Source organism: Trematosphaeria pertusa, assembly GCF_010094035.1.
Source record: "Trematosphaeria pertusa strain CBS 122368 unplaced genomic scaffold BU26scaffold_28, whole genome shotgun sequence".
Classification (NCBI taxonomy): domain Eukaryota; kingdom Fungi; phylum Ascomycota; class Dothideomycetes; order Pleosporales; family Trematosphaeriaceae; genus Trematosphaeria; species Trematosphaeria pertusa.
This window is the reverse complement of record NW_022987239.1, coordinates 303,167-322,987: the sequence shown is the minus strand read 5'-3', so window position 1 is coordinate 322,987 and position 19,821 is coordinate 303,167. Positions and strand designations below refer to the sequence as shown.

General features: G+C 57.3%; 9 protein-coding genes across 9 annotated transcripts; 3 read left to right on the top strand and 6 right to left on the bottom strand.

Annotated features, from left to right (window-relative positions):
* Positions 1-136: 136 nt before the first annotated feature.
* Positions 137-1,533, bottom strand: BU26DRAFT_497713 (WD40 repeat-like protein). The gene is made up of 2 exons (XM_033826302.1): positions 1,220-1,533; positions 137-1,149 (listed from the first exon to the last, which is right to left on the bottom strand). The coding sequence occupies exons 1-2, from the start codon at positions 1,381-1,383 to the stop codon at positions 249-251; spliced, it is 1,065 nt and encodes a 354-aa protein (XP_033675690.1). The 5' UTR covers positions 1,384-1,533; the 3' UTR covers positions 137-248.
* Positions 1,534-1,664: 131 nt separating this feature from the next.
* Positions 1,665-3,492, top strand: BU26DRAFT_525907 (uncharacterized protein). Its single transcript, XM_033830617.1, has one exon. It carries the CDS (start codon positions 1,727-1,729, stop codon positions 3,086-3,088), a length of 1,362 nt encoding a protein of 453 aa, XP_033675689.1. The 5' UTR covers positions 1,665-1,726; the 3' UTR covers positions 3,089-3,492.
* A 442-nt stretch (positions 3,493-3,934) lies between these two features.
* On the top strand, positions 3,935-7,219 carry BU26DRAFT_544913 (uncharacterized protein). The gene is made up of 5 exons (XM_033831761.1): positions 3,935-4,861; positions 4,914-4,991; positions 5,050-5,684; positions 5,738-5,859; positions 5,919-7,219. Exons 1-5 carry the CDS (start codon positions 4,342-4,344, stop codon positions 7,039-7,041), a joined length of 2,478 nt encoding a protein of 825 aa, XP_033675688.1. The 5' UTR covers positions 3,935-4,341; the 3' UTR covers positions 7,042-7,219.
* Positions 7,220-8,238: 1,019 nt separating this feature from the next.
* On the bottom strand, positions 8,239-9,977 carry BU26DRAFT_205514 (uncharacterized protein). Its single transcript, XM_033820586.1, has 3 exons — positions 9,792-9,977; positions 9,112-9,742; positions 8,239-9,061 (listed from the first exon to the last, which is right to left on the bottom strand). Exons 2-3 carry the CDS (start codon positions 9,728-9,730, stop codon positions 8,577-8,579), a joined length of 1,104 nt encoding a protein of 367 aa, XP_033675687.1. The 5' UTR covers positions 9,731-9,742; positions 9,792-9,977; the 3' UTR covers positions 8,239-8,576.
* A 104-nt stretch (positions 9,978-10,081) lies between these two features.
* On the bottom strand, positions 10,082-12,987 carry BU26DRAFT_470412 (uncharacterized protein). Its single transcript, XM_033825341.1, has 2 exons — positions 10,564-12,987; positions 10,082-10,516 (listed from the first exon to the last, which is right to left on the bottom strand). Exons 1-2 carry the CDS (start codon positions 12,828-12,830, stop codon positions 10,342-10,344), a joined length of 2,442 nt encoding a protein of 813 aa, XP_033675686.1. The 5' UTR covers positions 12,831-12,987; the 3' UTR covers positions 10,082-10,341.
* A 400-nt stretch (positions 12,988-13,387) lies between these two features.
* BU26DRAFT_442277 (ribosomal protein S18) lies at positions 13,388-13,858 on the top strand (the record flags this gene model as incomplete). The annotated part of the gene is made up of 2 exons (XM_033824499.1): positions 13,388-13,615; positions 13,667-13,858. The coding sequence occupies 2 exons, from the start codon at positions 13,388-13,390 to the stop codon at positions 13,856-13,858; spliced, it is 420 nt and encodes a 139-aa protein (XP_033675685.1).
* A 147-nt stretch (positions 13,859-14,005) lies between these two features.
* On the bottom strand, positions 14,006-15,215 carry BU26DRAFT_611539 (uncharacterized protein). The gene is made up of 3 exons (XM_033836072.1): positions 14,930-15,215; positions 14,339-14,701; positions 14,006-14,246 (listed from the first exon to the last, which is right to left on the bottom strand). The coding sequence occupies exons 1-3, from the start codon at positions 15,091-15,093 to the stop codon at positions 14,024-14,026; spliced, it is 750 nt and encodes a 249-aa protein (XP_033675684.1). The 5' UTR covers positions 15,094-15,215; the 3' UTR covers positions 14,006-14,023.
* A 391-nt stretch (positions 15,216-15,606) lies between these two features.
* BU26DRAFT_205310 (uncharacterized protein) lies at positions 15,607-17,294 on the bottom strand. Its single transcript, XM_033820581.1, has 2 exons — positions 16,767-17,294; positions 15,607-16,717 (listed from the first exon to the last, which is right to left on the bottom strand). Exons 1-2 carry the CDS (start codon positions 16,978-16,980, stop codon positions 15,693-15,695), a joined length of 1,239 nt encoding a protein of 412 aa, XP_033675683.1. The 5' UTR covers positions 16,981-17,294; the 3' UTR covers positions 15,607-15,692.
* A 356-nt stretch (positions 17,295-17,650) lies between these two features.
* BU26DRAFT_497699 (glycoside hydrolase family 5 protein) lies at positions 17,651-19,588 on the bottom strand (the record flags this gene model as incomplete). The annotated part of the gene is made up of 3 exons (XM_033826301.1): positions 17,651-18,287; positions 18,339-19,367; positions 19,436-19,588. The coding sequence occupies 3 exons, from the start codon at positions 19,586-19,588 to the stop codon at positions 18,039-18,041; spliced, it is 1,431 nt and encodes a 476-aa protein (XP_033675682.1). The 3' UTR covers positions 17,651-18,038.
* Between the last annotated feature and the right edge of the window lie 233 nt (positions 19,589-19,821).

Below are 19,821 nucleotides of genomic sequence, written 5' to 3'. Positions count from 1 at the left end.
CAGACGCCGTAACGCCGCTTTCAATGTCCTTGCGCCGACGTACACGCACAGAAAAGACGAAAGTTCAAAGTGCCCTTGAACGTATATGCAGGCGGCCATGCTTAGGGTACGAAAACGCAGCATGAGCACACTTACCCTGGGAGCTTCCAGTCATGGATCGATGTCCTCAGATCGTGGTATACCTAATAACTTTTCGCAACGCCATAAATACATGCAAGATGCCGCCAAGTCATATTCGCTCATAAAGGTCATTGCATGATGGCCCTGCAATCCCAGACCAGCACCCGTTCGTCCCAACCCGTGCTCGCGCACCAGCCCTCAGCACCGAACAGACACCAGTCCACGCCCGTGACAAACTCGGTGTGCCGTCCCATCCTGCCCAACTCCCTGCCGCCTCCGTGGACCATGGGGTCTTCGAGCATGTTTTCCTGCTTCACTTGGCCTACCCCCATAGCGCTGCCGTCGGTCCACACCCGGCACGTCATGTCATAGCTCGCGCTCAGCAAGATGTCTGAGAGATGGGGCGACCATGTTATCCGGCGGACAGCGTATTCGTGGCCTGGAAGGACGGCGATGGGGCCGGCGCCCGGTGCGCGGATGTCGAAGGTGCGGATGAGGCGGTCGACTCCTCCTGTGGCGATGATGCTGTCGCGGTATTTGTTCCAATCGTGCGTGAGCGCTTCGGAGGGAGGGATGCCAACCGGGGCCGGGACCCCCATGCGGGCCTTCGGCGGGGTGTGCATGGGGATATTGAGCGTGAGGTGGTTCGACGCGGATGCTGGAGTGCGGAGGTCGAAGATTCTCAAGTGCGAATCTGAGCTGACGCTGCTGAGGATGCTGGGACTGTGCGGGCTGAATGCGGCAGAGTAGGTGCACGAGTGGATGGGCAGCGTCGTCAGACTGGCGGTCGCGTTTGGATTCCAGATCTTGATTGTGCCGTCCCAACTACTTGACAGGAAGGTGTCTTTGGCGACGAGGTTCCAGTGCACGGCGAAGACCTCGCGTGCGTGTTCTTGCCACGACTGGACGGGGTATTGCGCGAGGGTGATGTCGAAGAGCTTGACAGAGCCGTCGCCGCCTGCGGTGAGCAGCTGGTTCTCGTGCGATTCTGACCACGTTGTGTCGAAGAGCGAGTCTTGGGTGTCAAACCTGGATAACCTTTGTCAGTACTGCATGCATGTGATACAGGTGAAGGTCTTATTGTAATGGATTCGCGCACCATTTCTCCGCGACAATGCCGTTCGGCGTCAGGCCGAGTATGTATATCCGGCCATTGCCCACGAGCCCGAAGTTCGCCGACGCGGCGACGGCAATGCGCGAGTCGAAGAAGGGCGAGTACTTGACGCTGTAGCCGTTGTAGCCCTGCGTCCGGAATTCGAGCATCGTGGAGTCGTGTAGGCGCGGCACAGCAGAGGGTTGGCTAGGTATGGTATGATAGGACTCTACGGCGCGCCAACCAGTATGTTCTCTGTCCACACCATCGTTCGCAGAGCGTTGGCGGGGCGAGAGGTGTCGAGCAGCATCTTGCTCGGTGACGACGTGTATATGGCCGAGGCTTTCCCCCATCCGCCTCGCTTGCGGCACCTTGCTGCATGCGGGGGCCACTTTCAATTCACGTGCTTTGGCGAAAGCGCGTTCAGGCGCCCGCGCTTCAGCTCAACCACTCCAGCGCTACCCCATCCTTTCTCTTGCGCCATGCATGTGCTCAACACCGCCAGAGTGCAGCATGGATGCCTTCGTGTCACGCAAGCGCCGCCGACTGGAGGCGCCACAGCAAGAGCCCACGTCGCCGGCTCTCACAGCAACGCACGAAGACCCCGCAGAAGAGGAATCGACAGACTTCAAGCTAGCCATGTTGGCATCGCTTCATCCGAATCTTGACGAGGCAACGTTGCTTGAGGCTCTTCTCGCCTCCGACGGAGCCGTTGAGCAGGCATCCGAGGTTCTCGCTCACAGTAGGGCGCTTTCTCCCAGAAAGCGGCCCGCCTCTTCTGGCCTAGGACACCAGTCGTCTCTCTCGTCCTACCGCATTAATCCAGCAGAGCGCGGCTCGACGACGAAACCTCTAGTTAAGAAGGGCAAGACACTCTACCTGTACAGCCCTGAAGACATCGAAGCACATACGCCTTGCTCCATCATCCACAATTTCCTGTCGCCTCAAGAAGCGGACGCCCTGCTCCAGGAACTGCTCAACGAGGCGCCCACATATTCCTGCCTGGAGTTCAAGCTATTCGACAAGGTCGTCAAAAGTCCGCATACATTCTGTTTCTACGTCAACAGTCTGGCTGAGGCCGAAAGGCAGAAGACTGAGTACATCTACGATGGCCGAAAGGTGGACGATGTCCGACAAAGTACGCCGGAGATGCTCAGGGCTTGTCCAAAGGTCGAGGATGCCGTCAACCGCGAAATCGAACGCAGGATACGGGACTTCTATCCCGAAGGCAAGAAGCTCAAATACCAATCCCCAGGGCGCTGGAAAGCCAACACCGCCTTCGTCAACTGCTACGACGGCCCCAAAGAGTGCGTGGGATACCATTCCGACCAGCTTACATACTTAGGGCCACGCGCGATCATTGGGAGTCTGAGCCTCGGCGTAGCTCGCGAGTTCCGTGTCCGCAAGATCGTTGCCGAGGACGACCAACACCGCAAAGAGGACGACTCCCTCGCCGACGCTCAAGGGCAGATATCGATCCATCTGCCGCACAACTCACTGCTCGTTATGCATGCAGAAATGCAAGAGGAGTGGAAGCACTCAATTGCCCCAGCACAGGCGATCGACCCTCATCCCCTGGCGAAGAACAAGCGCCTCAACATCACGTATCGATGCTACAAGGAAAACCTCCATCCCAGGTTTACGCCAAAGTGCAAGTGTGGTGTGCCGACGGTGCTGCGGTGCGTGACGAAGAAGAAAGAGAGTCGAGGCAGGTACATGTGGATGTGTCATACAAACTATGTTCCAGGCCAGGACGGGTGCTCCTTTTTCCAATGGGCCGAGTTCAACGACGACGGAGAGCCGCCGTGGGTGACGGCACGTGAAAAGCATACGCAGCTGCGCGGGGGCTCCAACTCGGAGGTTTCAGTTGGTTGAGCGGACCGTTATGCATTGTTAGGATGTGCCTACTATCCAGCGCATGGATAAGTTGCGAGAGCGGAGGAGAGAACGGAGCACGTTCCTTTAAGGTTCTTTCGACTGTTGCTCACAGCATCATTCGCGGTCACCCTAACGGCAAGGGGCAGGCCGATGGAACACAGCGGGCGATCTGGACGTGCCACTCGGCTGCCAACCGAGAAGGGAATCCCAGGGCCCCGGCTCAACAGCTTTGCAAGCCGGCAAGGTGATAGGCACATGCGGTCCAGAATCCGAGGTTGAGGTTTGAAGGACCCGCGCCACAGGCGCCACATAGCACCGCCGCTCGCCTGGCCTCGCTTCGAGGTTCGCGAAGTTGAGGCGCCGGGCGCAATAAATAGAACAGGTCACGGCATCAATAAAGGCTACACTAAACGGTTTCTCTATGCGGAAGTCGCAGAGCACCACTAATCATCAGGTGAGGGGCCTGGCTTCCGAGTACGACACACGAATATCGACTGTGTGCTCTGTTTGGCTTGGTGCCCGCAGCGCATTTATCGGCCGCTGAGGAGCGGGGCAGTGTTGAATAATGAACGGGCAAGAGCCCCCAGCACACAAACACCAACAAAGCGCATCCGCGGAGTGAACGAGCGCCAACGCGCTGCCAGGGAAATTCTAGCATCGTCGCGGGAGCTTGATTTGCCGGCGCCTTGTTCTGACTCTCATTCCTCCATGTCTTGGCCCGCGTCATGCTCTAAAGTCCGGGGTGACGGCTGGGCACGGGCTTCAGCCAATGCCGCCCCCTGTCATGCGCCTCTAGCCAAAATCGCGATGGAGTGATCACTGCCAGTCCGGGCAGCCTCATGACGTGCCTTTGCCTTCATCCTGCTCCCGACGGGACAGCACAAGTCGGGATGGGGGAAGCCAATCTGCTTATCGACGGGGTTCCCCCATCCTCACGTCGCACCTGTCAAAGTCACTCTGTTCCTTTTCTCGCTCAGCTCTCGCCATCACCGCAAAGCCTTGTGCTGCATTGCCTCGCCATTGATTCCCGCCTTTCACAGCGAAGCACCCGAATTGCTTTACATTTTCTAGCCACAGAACCCTCTTGCTTGTCCCGCCACCCGGCCCCCGTATCATTCTGCCTATAATACAGCTCAATTCGGCATATAAGCCCCGATCCCAGTTTTCTACCGCACGTCATACAGACACACCGTCTTCAAAGCATTAACTACGCGACGCGCGACCTCGACAAGGGCGCATTCGACCCAACGATGGAGCGAACGCGACCCCAACCCGCTCTCCGGGCGCCCGGACGCCGGAAGTCCGTCTTCATGGAAGTTGGACTTGTGGACGAAGAGACAGTGCGGAGAGAGCGCAGCCCCGCGCCTGCGCCTGCGCCTATTCTGATTTCCGATCCGAGCCCGAGGCGATTGAGACCAGCGAGAACTGTGAGGTTCCGAAGCCAGAATGAGATTTTCGACGAGAGGGAGGAGGAACGGCAGACAAAGGAAGACGACTGGGAATCTGCCTCTGAGTCGGACGTCGAGGACACCGATTCAGTCGAGCCGTCGCTGCCCCGGCAGAACCTCGCCTTGTCCAAAATGTATCGCCTAGGGATATTGGTGGTTACACTCGCCTTGATGTTGCCGATCGTTCAGATCAGCACCATATCGCCAGTCGGCGTCAAAGGCGGGGTCATTCCACGAGAAACGATTGAGTATACAAGCTACTCGAACCTTGCGAAGCGAGAAGATTCCCCTACGGAGGTTTGCAAGAGGTGGGCCGGCCAATGTAAGTCAGGTTCTTACTCATTGATGCGAGGTATGGGACTGACCACGCACAGCTGCCGTTGTTAACGGAACGCTGTACATGTACGGCTTCCGCACGATTACCGACGCGTCGCAAACTAGCAACACCTGGAGTGAGTATACTTGCCTTGATTTCAATAACAGGCATTGGTATCTAACATTGCGCTACAGCAAACGACTTCCTCACTCTTGACCTGACGAAGTCGTGGCAAATCGCCCAGCCGTCTCTCACCGGCCAACCCATCCCCTCCGGTCCACCTGCCGTCTCGCTCGGCTATCTATGGAATTCGCACTCGTCGCTCTACCTCTACGGTGGCGAATTCTCCGAAGATCCCGCCGAGAGCCCGACCGCGAACTCAATGTGGGAATACAACATCGGGAACAAGCAGTGGATAGAGCACACGGACCCGAAGAGCTCTGCAGGCGACAATGCAGAGGGGGACGGACAGTCTATTCAGCGCGCTGCTGAGGGCGCAGGCTTCAGCGTGGCTAACCTGGGCCGTGGGTGGTTCTTCGGCGGCCATCTGGATACATTTACAACCGAGGGCTGGAGCAACCAGATTGCGAGAATCTACTTGAAGAGCCTGCTGGAATTTACGTTCCCGGGGTATTCCAACGAAGCTGTCGACAGCCTTGGGGACGGGAAGACGGCCGGTCAGGATGGTGTGTACCGCAACATTACTGAAGGTGGCATTCAAGACACCGGTTCGTTTCCTGAACGCGCCGACGGGATCCTCGTCTATATTCCCGGCTTCGGAGACGAGGGCATTTTGCTCGGTCTGACCGGTGGAGATAACTCCACCTTTGTAAGCTTCATCCGCAATTATGGACTGGGCAGTATTCTAACTATTGGGCTTAGGCGCAAATGAACGTTATCGACGTATATGACATCGCCAAATCGACCTGGTACAAGCAAAGCACCTCCGGAACCATGCCCAAATACCGTGTGAACCCTTGCGCCGTAGTCGCAGCCGCAGCAGAGTAAGCCTCACGTTCCTGCATCCGTCCCTTTCTCATCATTCCATACTAACCCATGACAGCGGCTCCTCCTACAACGTCTACATGTTCGGCGGCCAGAACCTCATTCCCTACGGGAACCAAACCCAGTACGACGACATGTGGATCCTCTCTATTCCCTCCTTCGTCTGGATCGAGGTCGATCAGTCGACACAGAGCGTCCCCTACGCCCGCGCCGGCCACTCCTGCCACGTCTGGGACAGCCAAATGATCGTCATCGGCGGCTACGTCGGCAAAGATCTCGGCTGCGAGTCGCCCGGTATCTACGTCTTCAACATGTCCAGCCTGCAATGGAGCGACCAGTTCACGGCACTCACGGGCGACAACGCGCTCAAGGCCTGGGACGGCAGCGAAGGCAGCCAGGGGAACCCGCTCGCGCAGCAAGCCAACCAGCGCGGCTTCGACGCCAAAGCAGGCCTCGAGGGCAGCTACGGCTACGCCGTGCCCGCGCCCGTGCAATCCGTCATCGGCGGCAAAGAAACCGGCGGCGCCACCCTCACCGCGCCCATCCAGTCCCCCACCGACGGGCCATTCAAAACCGGCACGCCCATGACATACACCGTCACAGGCCCCAACGGCGCCACCATCACGCAGACCATCGGCGGCGGCGGCGGCAGCGGCAGCAGCGGCTCCTCAGGCCCCAACGTCGGCGCCATCGTCGCGGGCGTCATCGCAGGCGTCTTCTTCCTCGTTGCCGCCTACTTCGCCTTCTGCGCCTGGATCTACCGCAAGCAGGTCAAGATCTGGAAGCAGCACGCCGCCATGATGGCCGCGCGCGGCGCGCAGAACGAGAAGAACGACCCCTTTGCGCCGCAGGGCGCCAGCGCCATCGCGTCCAGCGGGAAGAACTCGAGCGAGCGCGCCCAGCGCGACATGCTGGCCACGCGGTCCAGCGAGGCGGGCAGCAATATCCGGACGAGCGACGAGCGGGCTGGAGGAGGGCTGGCGGGCAGTATACGCGGAGCTGCTGCGGCGGGAGCGGCGGGAGGAGCGGCAGGAGTAGGCGGGGTGGATGCGCTGGGGCGGCGGAGCAGTGTGGGCAGCTCGACGGACGATCTGCTCGCGGGGCAGGAGCCGGTGTTCTGGGGCACGAGGGGCGTGCTGCTGAATCCGCGGCGGAGCTTGCGCGTTATTAATCGGGATTAACCAGGAGTCGCTGGAGAGCAAAAGGAGGAGGAGGAGGAGGAGGAAAAGCTGGCATCTGGCATCCGATGGGGTGGTGATATCCCCTTTCTTTTCTTTCTAATTATCAAGGGACGGCACGATGATTTGATTCCCCCTGTTTCTTCGAGGGAAGGTTCAGCAAGCAAGCAAGCAAGCGTGTGTATGCATTCCCAAAACGAGCGATATGTAATGCTGGAAGGATACGTATCGAGCATATGAGGATACTACGAGGAGGAGCCCGGGACGGAGAAAAATAGCTCCGGGAGACTCTTTTTTATTGGTGTATTGTATATACGCACACATACGAATTAATGATATCTGAATCTATATCGAAGACTAAGGGATGAGTGCTTGTGATATTTCACTCACTTGGCTTGGTTTGGGTTGGTGCTGTATATAGGTGATTGATTGGCGGATGCCGGGATACACACTAGGGTAGTTGGTTTGGATTTGGATCCTTGGGAGCTAGATATACGGACGATATGGCGGGGATGCTGGGAAAGGATGGGCTGATGGGGTGGATGTAGTGTAGCCTATGGACTATAGTGTAGTATATACAGTATACTAGGCAATTGTAGTGGGTATCTCACCTGTACCTCTCCCTCCCGGGGGATGGATAGCCAGAGCTGGGGAGTCTTGCTCCCAACACTACCAACACTTACCACGCTCCCACCGCAGCCAATGCAGCCAACGCACGCACGCCCCACCACGCGTAGATGTAAATGTAGATGTAGATGGAAATCGAGAGAGTAGCTTAGCCCTGCCTGACCTGGTATGGCATGGTCTGGTCTGACCTATGTATAAATACATGCAGGTGTGCAAGCGAGGAAGGAGCGAACATACAGTTGTTCGATAGACAGACGCCAGCGTGGCTAGATTGGCAGCGTAGAAGGGGGGAGTGAGTGAGGCTCTGGTGGACGGATGGACGGGAGGACGGAAAGAGGGAAGGAAGGGAAGAGCGCATTTGAGGAATGGGATGGGTTTGTTTGTTTGTTTGCTTGTTTGTACAGTGAGTGAGTGAGTGAGTGAGTGAGTGAGTGAGTGAGTGAGTGAGTGAGTGAGTGTGAGCAGCAGAGCAGATAGATGATAAAATGGGACGGGATGGGATGGGATGGAGCTGATATCATACATCCATTCATTCGTTTGTGCCAATCCAGTGCTGTGTTGTGCTGTGCTGGGCTCATGTTTCTTTTGGGTTGAAGGACCGACCGGGCCTTAGCTTAATTTAGTGATCAACATCATCCTCCGAGAAACGTGATATAGTAGATGAGAAGATAAGATAAGAAAGATGTTGCTGTTCCACTCCATTCCATTCCATTCCATTCCATTGCATTGCATGGCATGGAATTGCATTTCATGCTTGAGACCCCACCCATCAAGCAAGCACATGGATGGTGCCGTCTCCAGCAATTAGTGAAAAGAACCATAACTCCCAGCACAACAGACCCACCAGGACCCGATCCATGCCGAACCATCATCCCCAGAGTCCAGAGTCCACAATCGACGCCACCCCCTACTCACGCCGTACACAAAACCGACACCACCCTCCCCTCCCAAGCCCCCATCTCCCAGCGCGTCCTCCCCGCCGCACTCCCCACCGTCGCATACGGCGGCTCCCCCGCCCTAGAGTAGCAGCCCGCCGCCGTGTAGTACTGGCACACGGCGCCCCTGTCCTGCAGCACGGAGCGGATCAGCCCGGCGGGGAAGCGCGCGAGGCACGTCATCCACGCGTTGAAGGTCCAGCACTGGCCCTGCAGATTGGGGCGGGTGCAGACGGTGATGTGGCCGGGGACGTCGGCGGCGTGGGCTTGGAGGGAGGAGTTTGCGCGGAGGGGCTGCGGGTTTGGGAAGGCGGATGGGGAGAGGGCGCGGGTTTGCAGCCCGGCTGCGTCGCAATGGAAGGAGCGCACTTTGCCGGTCCAGTCGGCCATGTCGGCCCAGGCCAGCGTGCCGGCGGTTGAATTGGTCTGCTTGGAGGGGGAGTGGCCGGCCGCGCAGTCGACTGGGGGAAGTTAGCATGGCGCGTGGGGATGAACGGGTGGGACTACGTACGCTCGCGGAAGTACTGGCAAACCGCGCCCTGCTGCTGGACGACAGACTGGACAGCGCCGTGGTTAAAATTGCCGCTGCACTTCCGCCACGCATCGACCGCCGTGCAGTTCCCCCTGAAGCCCGGCTCGCTGCACACCAGCACCGTCCTTGCCAGCCCAGCGCCAGCCTCAACAACAGCGCCCCTAGCCTCCGCAACGAACCCGCGCGCCTCAGCCGGCGTCCTGGGGATAATGCAGTTCGCGCTCGCAAGGCCCCACTCGTTCGACCCCATGGTCATCATCCAGACGAAGTCCTTACGCGAGTCGACAGTGAGCGCGGCGTGGTCGGCGACGTCGCAGTTGTCGGTCCAGTAGTAGACGCAGAGCCAGCCCTTCCACTGCATCATGGACTTGTTCTTGAGGTGTACGGGCTGCGGGATGTTGCCGCACTTGTTGTAGGCGTACACGCGTACGCAGTACTCGTTCATGTAGTTCTGGCTGCACATGTAGCTGGTCCACGGCCCGTCCTCGCTGACGTCGCGGGCGGCAGGGTGGCCGATGGCGGTCTCGGAGGATGAGGCAGGAGCGGGAGCAGCGGCTACGAGGCCGATGAGGGCTGTCAGAAGCTGGAAAGCGCGCATTGTTGTGCTGGACTGGATTGGTGTCAGTGCTGTACGCTGGCGGTTGAGGAGATGGACGCACCTAGCGGGGACGCAGAGCGTGGAGCTGCGGTTGAGGTATGACGAGCGGTGAGAGTAGGATTATGTAGGTGCTCTCGTAGAGTGTGAGAGTGACTTGACGGATAGCCTGGAAGGAAGAGTGGAGGCAGGAGCAGGCGCTTGGACGGCTGCTTGGGCAACTGCGTGGTCAAATGAACCGAGCGGAGGCAATTGGAAGCCAACAGGCCGTGCTCAGCAGCACTTCAGCAATCTAATAAAAACGCGGGTCGACTGGCTTTATCTCATCGAAGGACCCCAGGGTGCGGATTGCATGGCTGCGTGGAGTCGTATGAATGTGTGTAGCTGTGGAACAGAATGGACCGTAAGTGCTAGCCTACGCGGCACGATAGCTGCATGAGGAAGTTGAGATGACGTCCATGACGTGAAACAGGCGAGACATGCCTTGACGGAATGAATTCTTACTCGAGGATAGCAACAGCAGTAGTATTCGTCTCCTTGCCCATCTGAGCATGCAAGGAGCTCCAAGAGCCGTCGTTTACATGTATGCTTACATACTAGCCTTACGTCAAGACCTACGGCTCCAGGTCGCGGCTGATGTTGTACTGTCTGTAGCCGAAGCCGTCCATGGTGACCCAATAGCCCAGAGCTTCAAGCTCCGTCCACACCGCCGGGTAATGCTGCTTTATCCATTCCTCGACTTTTGACTGCCGCTCAATGTTGGTCGTCGTGTTGAACCAGTTGCCGAGTCTGCAAACGGGTAAGCGAGGGGCTTGCGGGAAGGGGAAAGAACTCACATATACAAGTCGGGCGCAAATCCGTAGTCTTCCTCGGCCAACTCCACCAAAGCCAGAGCCTCGTCATGAAGGTGGTTCCGTGCGATCGCTGATAGATACGCCGTAAATATCTGCTTGTCAATATCGATATCCAGCTCCTTCAGTCTCTTCCATATCGACTTGGCGTGCGTGTCTCCGAACGGCATGCCCTCGCAGGAGCGGAAAGCAATCGCGATGCTGTTGTATGAAGGCCCTTCTTTCGACGCTCCAATCTCGGCCCAAAACTCCAGAGCACGCCGGTTGTTGCCCGTCCCAGCATACGCTAGCATCAACGCGTTTCTGAGCTGCGTGTCCATTTCGACGTTTAGATCGAGCTTGAGCTGATTGTGAGCAAGCTCTAGACTGTCGGCATCTGCGTTGCGGGCGAAGCCGGTAAATGCAGCTACGTATACTTCTTTATTGGTTGTGATGTCTTCGTGCGTGGAATTGCGCATGTGGAAAAAGACGTGGCAGGCCATATCTGAGCGTTTCCGTGCAAAGAATTCGTTCAGGATAGGAATGCGATCCTGGCGTGGCGTCTCGGGGAAGGAGTTGCGCATGATCTGGTACGTGTCCCAGGCGTCCGCTGTGCTGGTCTGTCCGTCCATGATGAATGCCGCCAGGGTTTTCCGGATGACGATGCGCTGGGCAGGAGTGAAGCGATGAGCGTGCACCTGGAGGAGGTCGACGGCGTCATGTGTCTCGCCTCGCCTCAGGTGCAGAATGCAGAGAGCAGCCACAGTCTCGGGCGCAAGTCGAGCTCTGCGTTCATGCAGATCATCTACAATAGCCATGATATCGTCGATGTGATGCTGCTTGGACTCGCACAAAGCCTGGACGAGCTCATTGACCGCTGCCAGGCTCTGTTCGTCGCCCGACGCGTTCCCTTGGAGGCCGAAATAAGCGGCTCGAGCTCCATCGACATCGTGGATAGACAACCGATATCGTATTTGCATGGTAAAGGTCTTGGCGTTCGGAAGTATACCTCTCTTCTCGCCGAGAGATACATACCGCTCTGCGGCGTACGAATCTTTCTTAGACATCGCATACTCTATTAAGGCATTAACGGTGTCGATATCTGGCTCGACTACTGGTGTTGACGGGCTCTTTTGTCGCTCCTCGTTGTTCCGCCGGACCATTACGTTCATCATGCGATCGATCTCATCCGGGCCCTTCCCAATAGCAGCAGACCACAGGAAGATGGCGTCCCAGGCTTGCTTGTTCGGCGTCTGCCTCTGCAGCAAGGAAGCTACAACTTGCTGGCCAAACGCAAGATCCCCGCACAAGGCGCAAGCCTTCAAAAGTGCCGTGTATGTGTCTCCGAGCGGTTCCTCGGCGTTGATGCCATCGGCACCAACAACGGGTTGCGAAAACCAGTGCTTTGCTTGTTCCAGGCCTTTCCTCTCAGCAAAATATGTGACCAGGACTTTTTGCATGCTAGCCGAGAAGGGCACGGAGAGCTGGCGCATTTTGTCGACGGTTGCGAGGAGCTCTTCCTTGTTGTCCTCACGGGCTAAGCCCTGTAGCACTGCAGCCCAAGCCCACAACGTCGCCTTCTTCTCCGAATCCACCATTGAGTCACATGGGCCAGCGTACGTTTTTTCGGCCATGCCTCTAGCCTCAAGGCTGGCCCCAAACTTAGAAAGAAGTAGGATGAACTTCGGGAGCTCGAACTTCTCGTATGTGCTGAGTCCTTTGGGTTCGTGCTCGTCTGCTTCTTGGGTGTCTTCTTTCTCAGCTAACCTCTTCGATTCTGCATGCAGTGCTCTTCCGAAGGCCAGATGCGGCTTTCCTCCTGCGAGGGGCGGGTGATTCAATAGCTTCCAGAACATCTCCTCCATTTCTTGCCTTGTTAGCCACGGCTGGCCATCTTCTCTCGGATGCTCAAGAAGGTATCGGAACGCATTGTGGGCGAATTGGACATGGAAATCTTCGAATCGAACGTCCTTTTGAGCAAAGAAAGCCTTCAGGGCTGGGCTTATCTCGGCGGGCGGAGGCAACCGGAGGGCTTCGCGCTGCGTATGGGCCAGTTCAGAGAGGACTTCAATGCCGGGTGGGAGCTCCGCGGGCTTGACTTTCCGCCGCGGCTTGAAGATGTTGTCGAAGAAGGTGCGCCGCTGCGCCGGCAGGATCTTTACATTGTATATAGACAATCGCGGCCGTGGTGTGCGGTGCAGGCATCCACGGTACAGAAGCGGTCTGTTGGCGATGATGCTGCGGAAGATGACGCGGGTCAGATGTGACGGCATTGCGGAGGTCGAGGAGCTCTCTGCGGTGGCGGGTTCGAAGTGCAATTGAGGCGCGCGGGGCAGCTATTAATTTTCTGTCACTGCTGCCATGAGCAAAGATGAGATGGAATTATTGTACAAGAAGAAAGGCGACGAGGAATTGCGCTGAAGGGGCGAGAAGTGTGAGGAGTCGCGTCGGCTTCTCGCCATCGATCAACTGTGAAATCATTGCCAAGCCGGCGCTAGGCGTTCGGAGCGGAGCTTTGCAGCTTTCTTTCCTGACCAGCACTCGACTCGACGCGACTGCAGACGGTAGCATCCATTGACGCCAACGGCCGCCATGTCACTCTCCCGAATACCTTTCCGGCCGACCTTCGCCATATCTCGAACATGCGCCCGGTGCTTCTCCACCAGCAGGCGCAATGCAGGCACGCCTCCCCCCAGCGTCGCCCGACATGCGCTAACACGCAGCAACAGATGACCAAGATGTCCTCAGCATCCTCAGTGGATCCGCCGCCGCTCGAAGCCATCCGTCCGCGCCGCAACGAGCCCCGAAGCAGTCGTCTCTCACGAGGCGCATGGCCGAAGAGGCGCTCCCAGCCCCCGCACGGTACACGAGGGATATACTAGAGAGCGAGCAGCGCTCAAACTACCAGAAGCAGATACACCGCAGGTGGAGTCCAGGGGATGTGTATGCGCCGCACGACTTGTCGGGGCCCGAGCAGAAGAAGTGGAAGACGGGGCGGAAGACGCCGCAGAGCGATGCATTTGACACGCTGGGCATCAACCCGGTGAATGAGTACAAGGTCCGTTTCCCACGCGCTAGAATGTAAACAAGGTATGCTGACCCGCGGCAGAACTTCACCATGATGTCGGAGTACATGACCGAGATGGGCCGGATAAAGCACTCGCAGGACACTGGCCTGCGACCGAAGAACCAGAGAAAGATCGCAAAGGCCATACGGAGAGCAATTGGGCTGGGTCTGATGCCCAGCGTGCACAGGCACCCGCTGGTGCTGAAGAAGAGCTCGCCGACCCGGTTCTTGTAGTCTGATAGGGCTTGGGATTGTATATTAGGGCGGACACCACATCCCCTCGTGTGCGCGGAACACGGATGAAGCATAGCGGCCAGCGCTTAGATCTCTTGCCAGTGTACAATATCAGTCATGAGAATTAACAGGTGTGTGTTTAATTCTCTCGATGTACTGCTCTCGCTATCTTGCCACGCCTCTCAACAACGCTCTTCTCTCGGCCTCATCGATCCCCTCCTCAGGCACGCTCACGAACCCCACAAAAGCCCAGAGATAGATAGCTCCCGTGAACGCCATAACCCACTCCAGAATACCAGAGGCCTTCCAGTAATACAGCTGCATGAGGGTATAGAATGAGACACCCAGGCCAAAATCAAGGAACACGGTAAGCGCGCTCGCTATGCAACTATTCTCCTGTCAGCTCAGCGACCCACACCACAAACTTAACCCAAGCTGCAAGCAACAGCCTGGAAAGAAGGAAGAAACAAGGATGCTTACTAAACCCTCAACCCGCGAAACGGCGACGCCCCCCACGCCTGCTCCCAATACACCACCGTCGTCCCCACCATGCTGACCACCAGCCCCCCGCAGCACACCAGCAGCAGCACCGCATGCTCTTCGTGGAAGCGGAACGTGTCCAGCACCGCGAGCAGAACCAGCCCGAGCCCCGCGACCACGCCGCTGCACATGGCGAGCACGGAGGCCCGCATCTTCCACGCCGCGTCGTCGATGCCGTACATGCGCGGGTCGTAGCGCGCGAAGTGCACGGCGAGGAGCGTGGCGATGAAGAAGAGCGCGGTTGTGGTGCCGCCGAGGAGGAAGAGCGGTTTTAGCTGGAAGGCGGCGATGTCGGATATGAAACTGGATGGGTGGGGGGTTAGTATGGGTGCGGAGATGTGGAGATGTCACTTGCGAATTCTTAACGCCCGCCCGTTTCTCTTCCCACGCGTTGCTTGCAGCTTGCCGTCCAGCAAGCCGCCGGCCATCTTAGAGGCAGGCATATTGCTCCCACAGGCCAGCCACCACCCAGAACCAAACTTAGAACCACTTCTACTACTTGCAGTATGTATAGAAAAGCACAGTACGCACGCCACATAAGGATTCTTCTGCCCCGGATACCGCGGGCACCCGCGCCCGATCCAGGTCAATAGCAGAGCCGCCAGCGTGAGAAACCAGCTCGTGCCCGCTATTAGGGGGAACAGCCAGAGGCGATGCAGAGGGATGATGTGAGAGGGGAGATGGAGGCGCGCCATGGTGCGGAAAAACAAACACAAAAAGAGATGACGCTGAACGGGGACGGGAGCGGGAGAGGCGCAAGGAAAGGGTCTGGATGGAGACTGGAGATTGGGGATTGGAGATCGGTGGTGCAGTGTAAGGATGACGTTTGTGAGGCATGCATGGGATTGTGAGAAATCCATGAGGATTTCGCGGTGGTTTTGGACCGAGGTTGGACGGATTGGGTTAGTGGAGTTTTGGTACGAAGGTACTTCCAAGGTTAGCTACCCGTGGTCACACCTGCGGAATACTCCTGCACTGCGATAAGGATTCATCGTGCTATCGATTCGACATGCTTGCACTAGATATCTCGCATATTTATCTAGCCGGTCTTCGTCCCTCCTCCTGCGTTCCACCAACCACACCTTCCCTTCTATGCGCTACCCAACACTGCTTCACCCTCTGATGCAATCAAATATTCAGACATTAACATGAAAGCGTGACAGACTCGCTACAGGAAATCGGCATTCAGAATCCCGTCTGGGAAAAGAAAGTAAAGAGATGTTCGAAGAAAAACGGGGGAATCGCAAAAAAACGAACGATGAAGACTTTCGAACTGTAGTCGCCTCGTTACCATCTAGCTCCTGCCATGGCCGATCTCGTACACCGGGCCGTTCTGGCCCTGCCCCGGCGGCGGACGAACCGCGCTTATGGCGTCCACCTCGTGCGCACCGGGCGTCGGCTCCCGTGCCTGGTACGGCGCTGGTGACTGCGACGGCATCGGCGGTGCGTTCGGTGCTGCGTAGTACGGCTGCACGTACGCGGGAGCTGGAGTCGGAGGATTCGAGATAGGGGATTGGAGGCCGTATTCGTGGACCTGGGGCTTTTGGTCCTGCTGGCCTTGTGGCGCGAAGTAGCCGCCTGCGTTGTACTGGGGCTGCGGTGTCTGCGGGGGCATGGGCGGAGCCATTTGCTGCTGCATCATCTGCGGCTGCTGCGGGGGATATTGGGATTGAGGACGCGAGGCCTGGGCTGCGGCTACGGCTTGTTGGTTTGCGGCGAGCTGCTTGGCCTTCTTCTTCTTGACGCAGAGGAAGATGATGACGGCGCCGATGACGAAGAGCAGGATCAGGGCGCCGACTACGGCGCCGGCAATAACGGCTACGCTGACCTTCTTCTTCCTCCCGCCGCTCGAGGAGCTGCCGCCGGACGACGGGAACGACGTTTCGAACGAGGAGCCGTCGCTGTCTGTCGTGGTGAATACGGAGCCGCCGGTTGCGGACGAGCCGTCCCAGCCGGTAACAGCGTCGCCGTCGACAGTGGGCAGAGATATCGAGGTCGTGTCGGAGAGGGTGTCAGACGCGGTTTGCAGGACGGTTTCGACGGGATAGTCGAGGTCGGTGCATCCGTAATCCAGTACGTTGTCTCCCGGGTACGTCCAGGTATGGCAGTAAGGATACAGGCTGTTGGAGCACTTCCGCACGAAGGTGTTGAGCTCGCAGTCGGAGTCGCAGCCGCCAGCCGTATACGCATCGTAGTCGACGCAGCTATTGACCCAGCCGCAGTCTTGGGTATCCGAGCCGTCGCAGCAGCCGGCCATGCCGACCCCACTGGCTGTATAGAGCATACATGTCCGCCCGTAGCTGCATGTCAAGCCCGAATCTAGTTCTGATCAATCACTGCTGGTGTGAACAGTCGGAATCGTTCTTACAGTAGTCGCCATCAATCCATCCGCACGTCTCTGGGAAGAGACTCGATTGCCGTCTGCGCAACTCAGCTACCGATGGTCCTTTCGTAGGTTTCGGCGACAATCCAACGAGCGCTCGATCAGGACTGGTAGCCGTAGGAGCTGGTCCGCCAAATGCGATTCCCCTCGCCAACGGGAGAACAGCAAGAGCACTAATAAGAGCGCTGGAGTACGACATGCTGAGCAGTAGTACCACGTCGATCTTGGCCGGATATTACACAATAACAACAACAGTTCAAATACAAAGTCAGAACGAGCGACAGGAAGAAAGAGAAAGTGACGCCGAAGAAACAACTTCAGGAACACAATGAAGAAGAGAAAAGAAAAAGGGAGGGCATCGCGGGCAGATTAAAACCCGCCATCACAGCCGCAAGCTGAAAAAGCGGTACGAGAGCGAGCAAAGCGAAGGTATCACGACGTTGCAGGGGCGTCCCAGCAGCACCTACCCAGCCCCCATCCGGAGTTGATCTTCGCCACTAGCAATTGGTTCGCAAACCGCCGTGGACGTTCCAGCCCTCGGACTCGTCCCGAAAGCCTGGCCCCCTTCACACCACTCATCCGGAGCCGTTGTAGCACAGCATCGCTTGGGGCCCGAATTGCAGGGCGAATGATGACCCGACGCGTTGTCGTTTGGTTATGCATAAAGCGAGGAAAAGCGCCAAGACGTATCGTATCGCGAAGAGGCTGAGGAGGAAGGTTTTGGTGTTGACCTATCAACAGTCCGAAAGTGGTTCGCGCTAGGCTGCAATCGACTTGGCGGCCTTCCAAGAAAGTAATTCCAGGCGGGAGATTTCCGTGGCCCCCTGCATGTGGGCGTGCGCCATGGTCGAAAATAGTATGCCTGCAATCTTGTCTTTGCTTGACTTTGGGGTCGGCTTGGGGCAACCGTTGGTGAGCTGGACTTTTCTGCAGATTTGCTTGAGAATTTTGACGAGCGTGATGTTCTTGGACGGCAGTATCATGGGGCTTCAGGGAGGGCTTTGGCCCTTTTTATATCTCCCAGATGATATGACGGCGTCTAGTCGCTTTGATCGTGGGAGAGAGGCGATGGACATGGCCACTTGAGATGCTGCCACCCCGAAGAAGTCCGGATAGAGTTTCGCGTAAAAAGGCAAGTTCTCCTCTCGTTCATCTGTCTTTTATTTTCCGTTAGACCGGCGTTGATCTTTTTTTTTTCTAGCCCATGCTCGTCCTAGAATTTACCTTCTTTTCCTGGCTCAACCATTTCCTACCTTTCTAAAGTCCGTTCTCTTCTATCCAATCCGCAATATCCTCCTGCTGCCTGGCCACGATATTCATCGCCTCGTCCGTATCGTAGAGATCATACCATCCAGGAGCCTCATGCGGCGGATCGCCAGCCCAAACCATACCAAACTCATTCATATGCTGCGTCTCGGGCCTCCAGATGCCCCCGTACGCCCAGGGGCACGTACCCACATACGCGCCGTCTCCTTTGAACTGGTCCATCGCTGCACCGATAATCGTCTGTCCAAAAATCAGCGTACATCTACCCATCAAGGGGGAGGGAAGGCCTACCTCAAAGTACGCATCCTTATGCGTCGTCGTAGCACTACTCAGATACGGATACGTCATATTCCTATTCTGCCAATTATCCCTCGCCATGCCAAACTCCTCCAGGAAAATCGGCTTCCCAATCTCTACCGCCCACCGACTCGTATTCTGCACAAACGCCGTCGCAAAGTCCTGCGCCGCCTGCAAGCCCGCCGTGCTGGAATCGTACATGTCGTAGATGCCCCAGTTCTGCACCCAGCAGTGCGACGTCGCGTAGTCGACCGTGCTGAAGTTGTGCACGAGCTTGAAGTACGCTTCGCCCTGCTTGCTCTCCAGGCCGACGTTGATGAGCTGCTTCGGCGCGAGCGAGCGGATGTACGTCGAGATGCGGTCTATCCACGCGATCAACGGGTCGGACGCTTCGGGCCCGCCGCCGACTTGCGTTTGCGGCTCGTTGGCGAGCTGCCATGTCATGATCGTTGCGTCGTCCTTGTATACGCGGCCATTCACGGTGTTCTTCCGGTTTATGACCGTCTTGATGTGCGCCTTGTACCATTGCTCCGCCTGCGCGTTGGTGTAGAGCTGGTTGGCGAAGTCTTCGAAGACCTCGTACGACGCGGCGCCATCGGTCTCGTTGGTGTAGTCGCCCCAGCCCGTGCCGGGGACCGGCCGCTGCGGCGGCTTCGTCATATTCCACGAGCTTGGGTACGGAATGGTCTTGTTGGTCGCCCAGCTGATGTACTGCGCGAAGCCGCCGGACCATTGCCATTCGTCGGCGAGCGTCATGGTGGCGCGCATGCCGCGCTGTGACATTTCGTCGAGGCAGATGTCGAGGCCTTGGAAGACTTTCTCGTTGTACTGCCCGGGGGATTGCATCAAGGCTGGGTTCATCCGGAAGGGCTGCGGTGTTGGAGCGCCTTCGGACGATGCCATTATGCGCAGGTGGTTCACGCCTTTCGCGGCCATTTGGTCGAGCTCGGTGACTAGGCGGGAGTAGTTCCCTCCTTGCGATTTGTCGGCCGCGAGGTTCATGCACGCCCAGTAGTTCAGTCCCTTGGGGTCCGTCAGCAAATGTTCGAGGCGCTGGTGATCTGGCTGAGAAAGTCTGAGAGCTACCTTACGGTAAGGTAATGGAGACCCTGCGAATCTTTCAATCGCAATCCATCAACATAAACAAAGTCGTCTGGATCGATAGCCTGATACGCACGGCTTCCGGCCTGAGCTGCAGTGCTCAGCGCGGAAGCCAGAAAGATCGAAAGCAGCGTTTTCGACATATTTGTGGTATGCGCAATATCCCAAAGCTATGCGACCGCACGAGCAATGAGGACCGAACGACCCTTATATACCATGTTCGTAAAGCCATCCTGAAAGAGATGACGGAACGCAAAAGTCGCTTGACGTCCGCAAAAGATTTCGCAGTGGTGGAGAATTAACAACAAGCATTCTTGGAGTGGGGGATCCCTACCCCTGGATAAACTACTATGCACCTCCCAAGCGAGGACAAGAT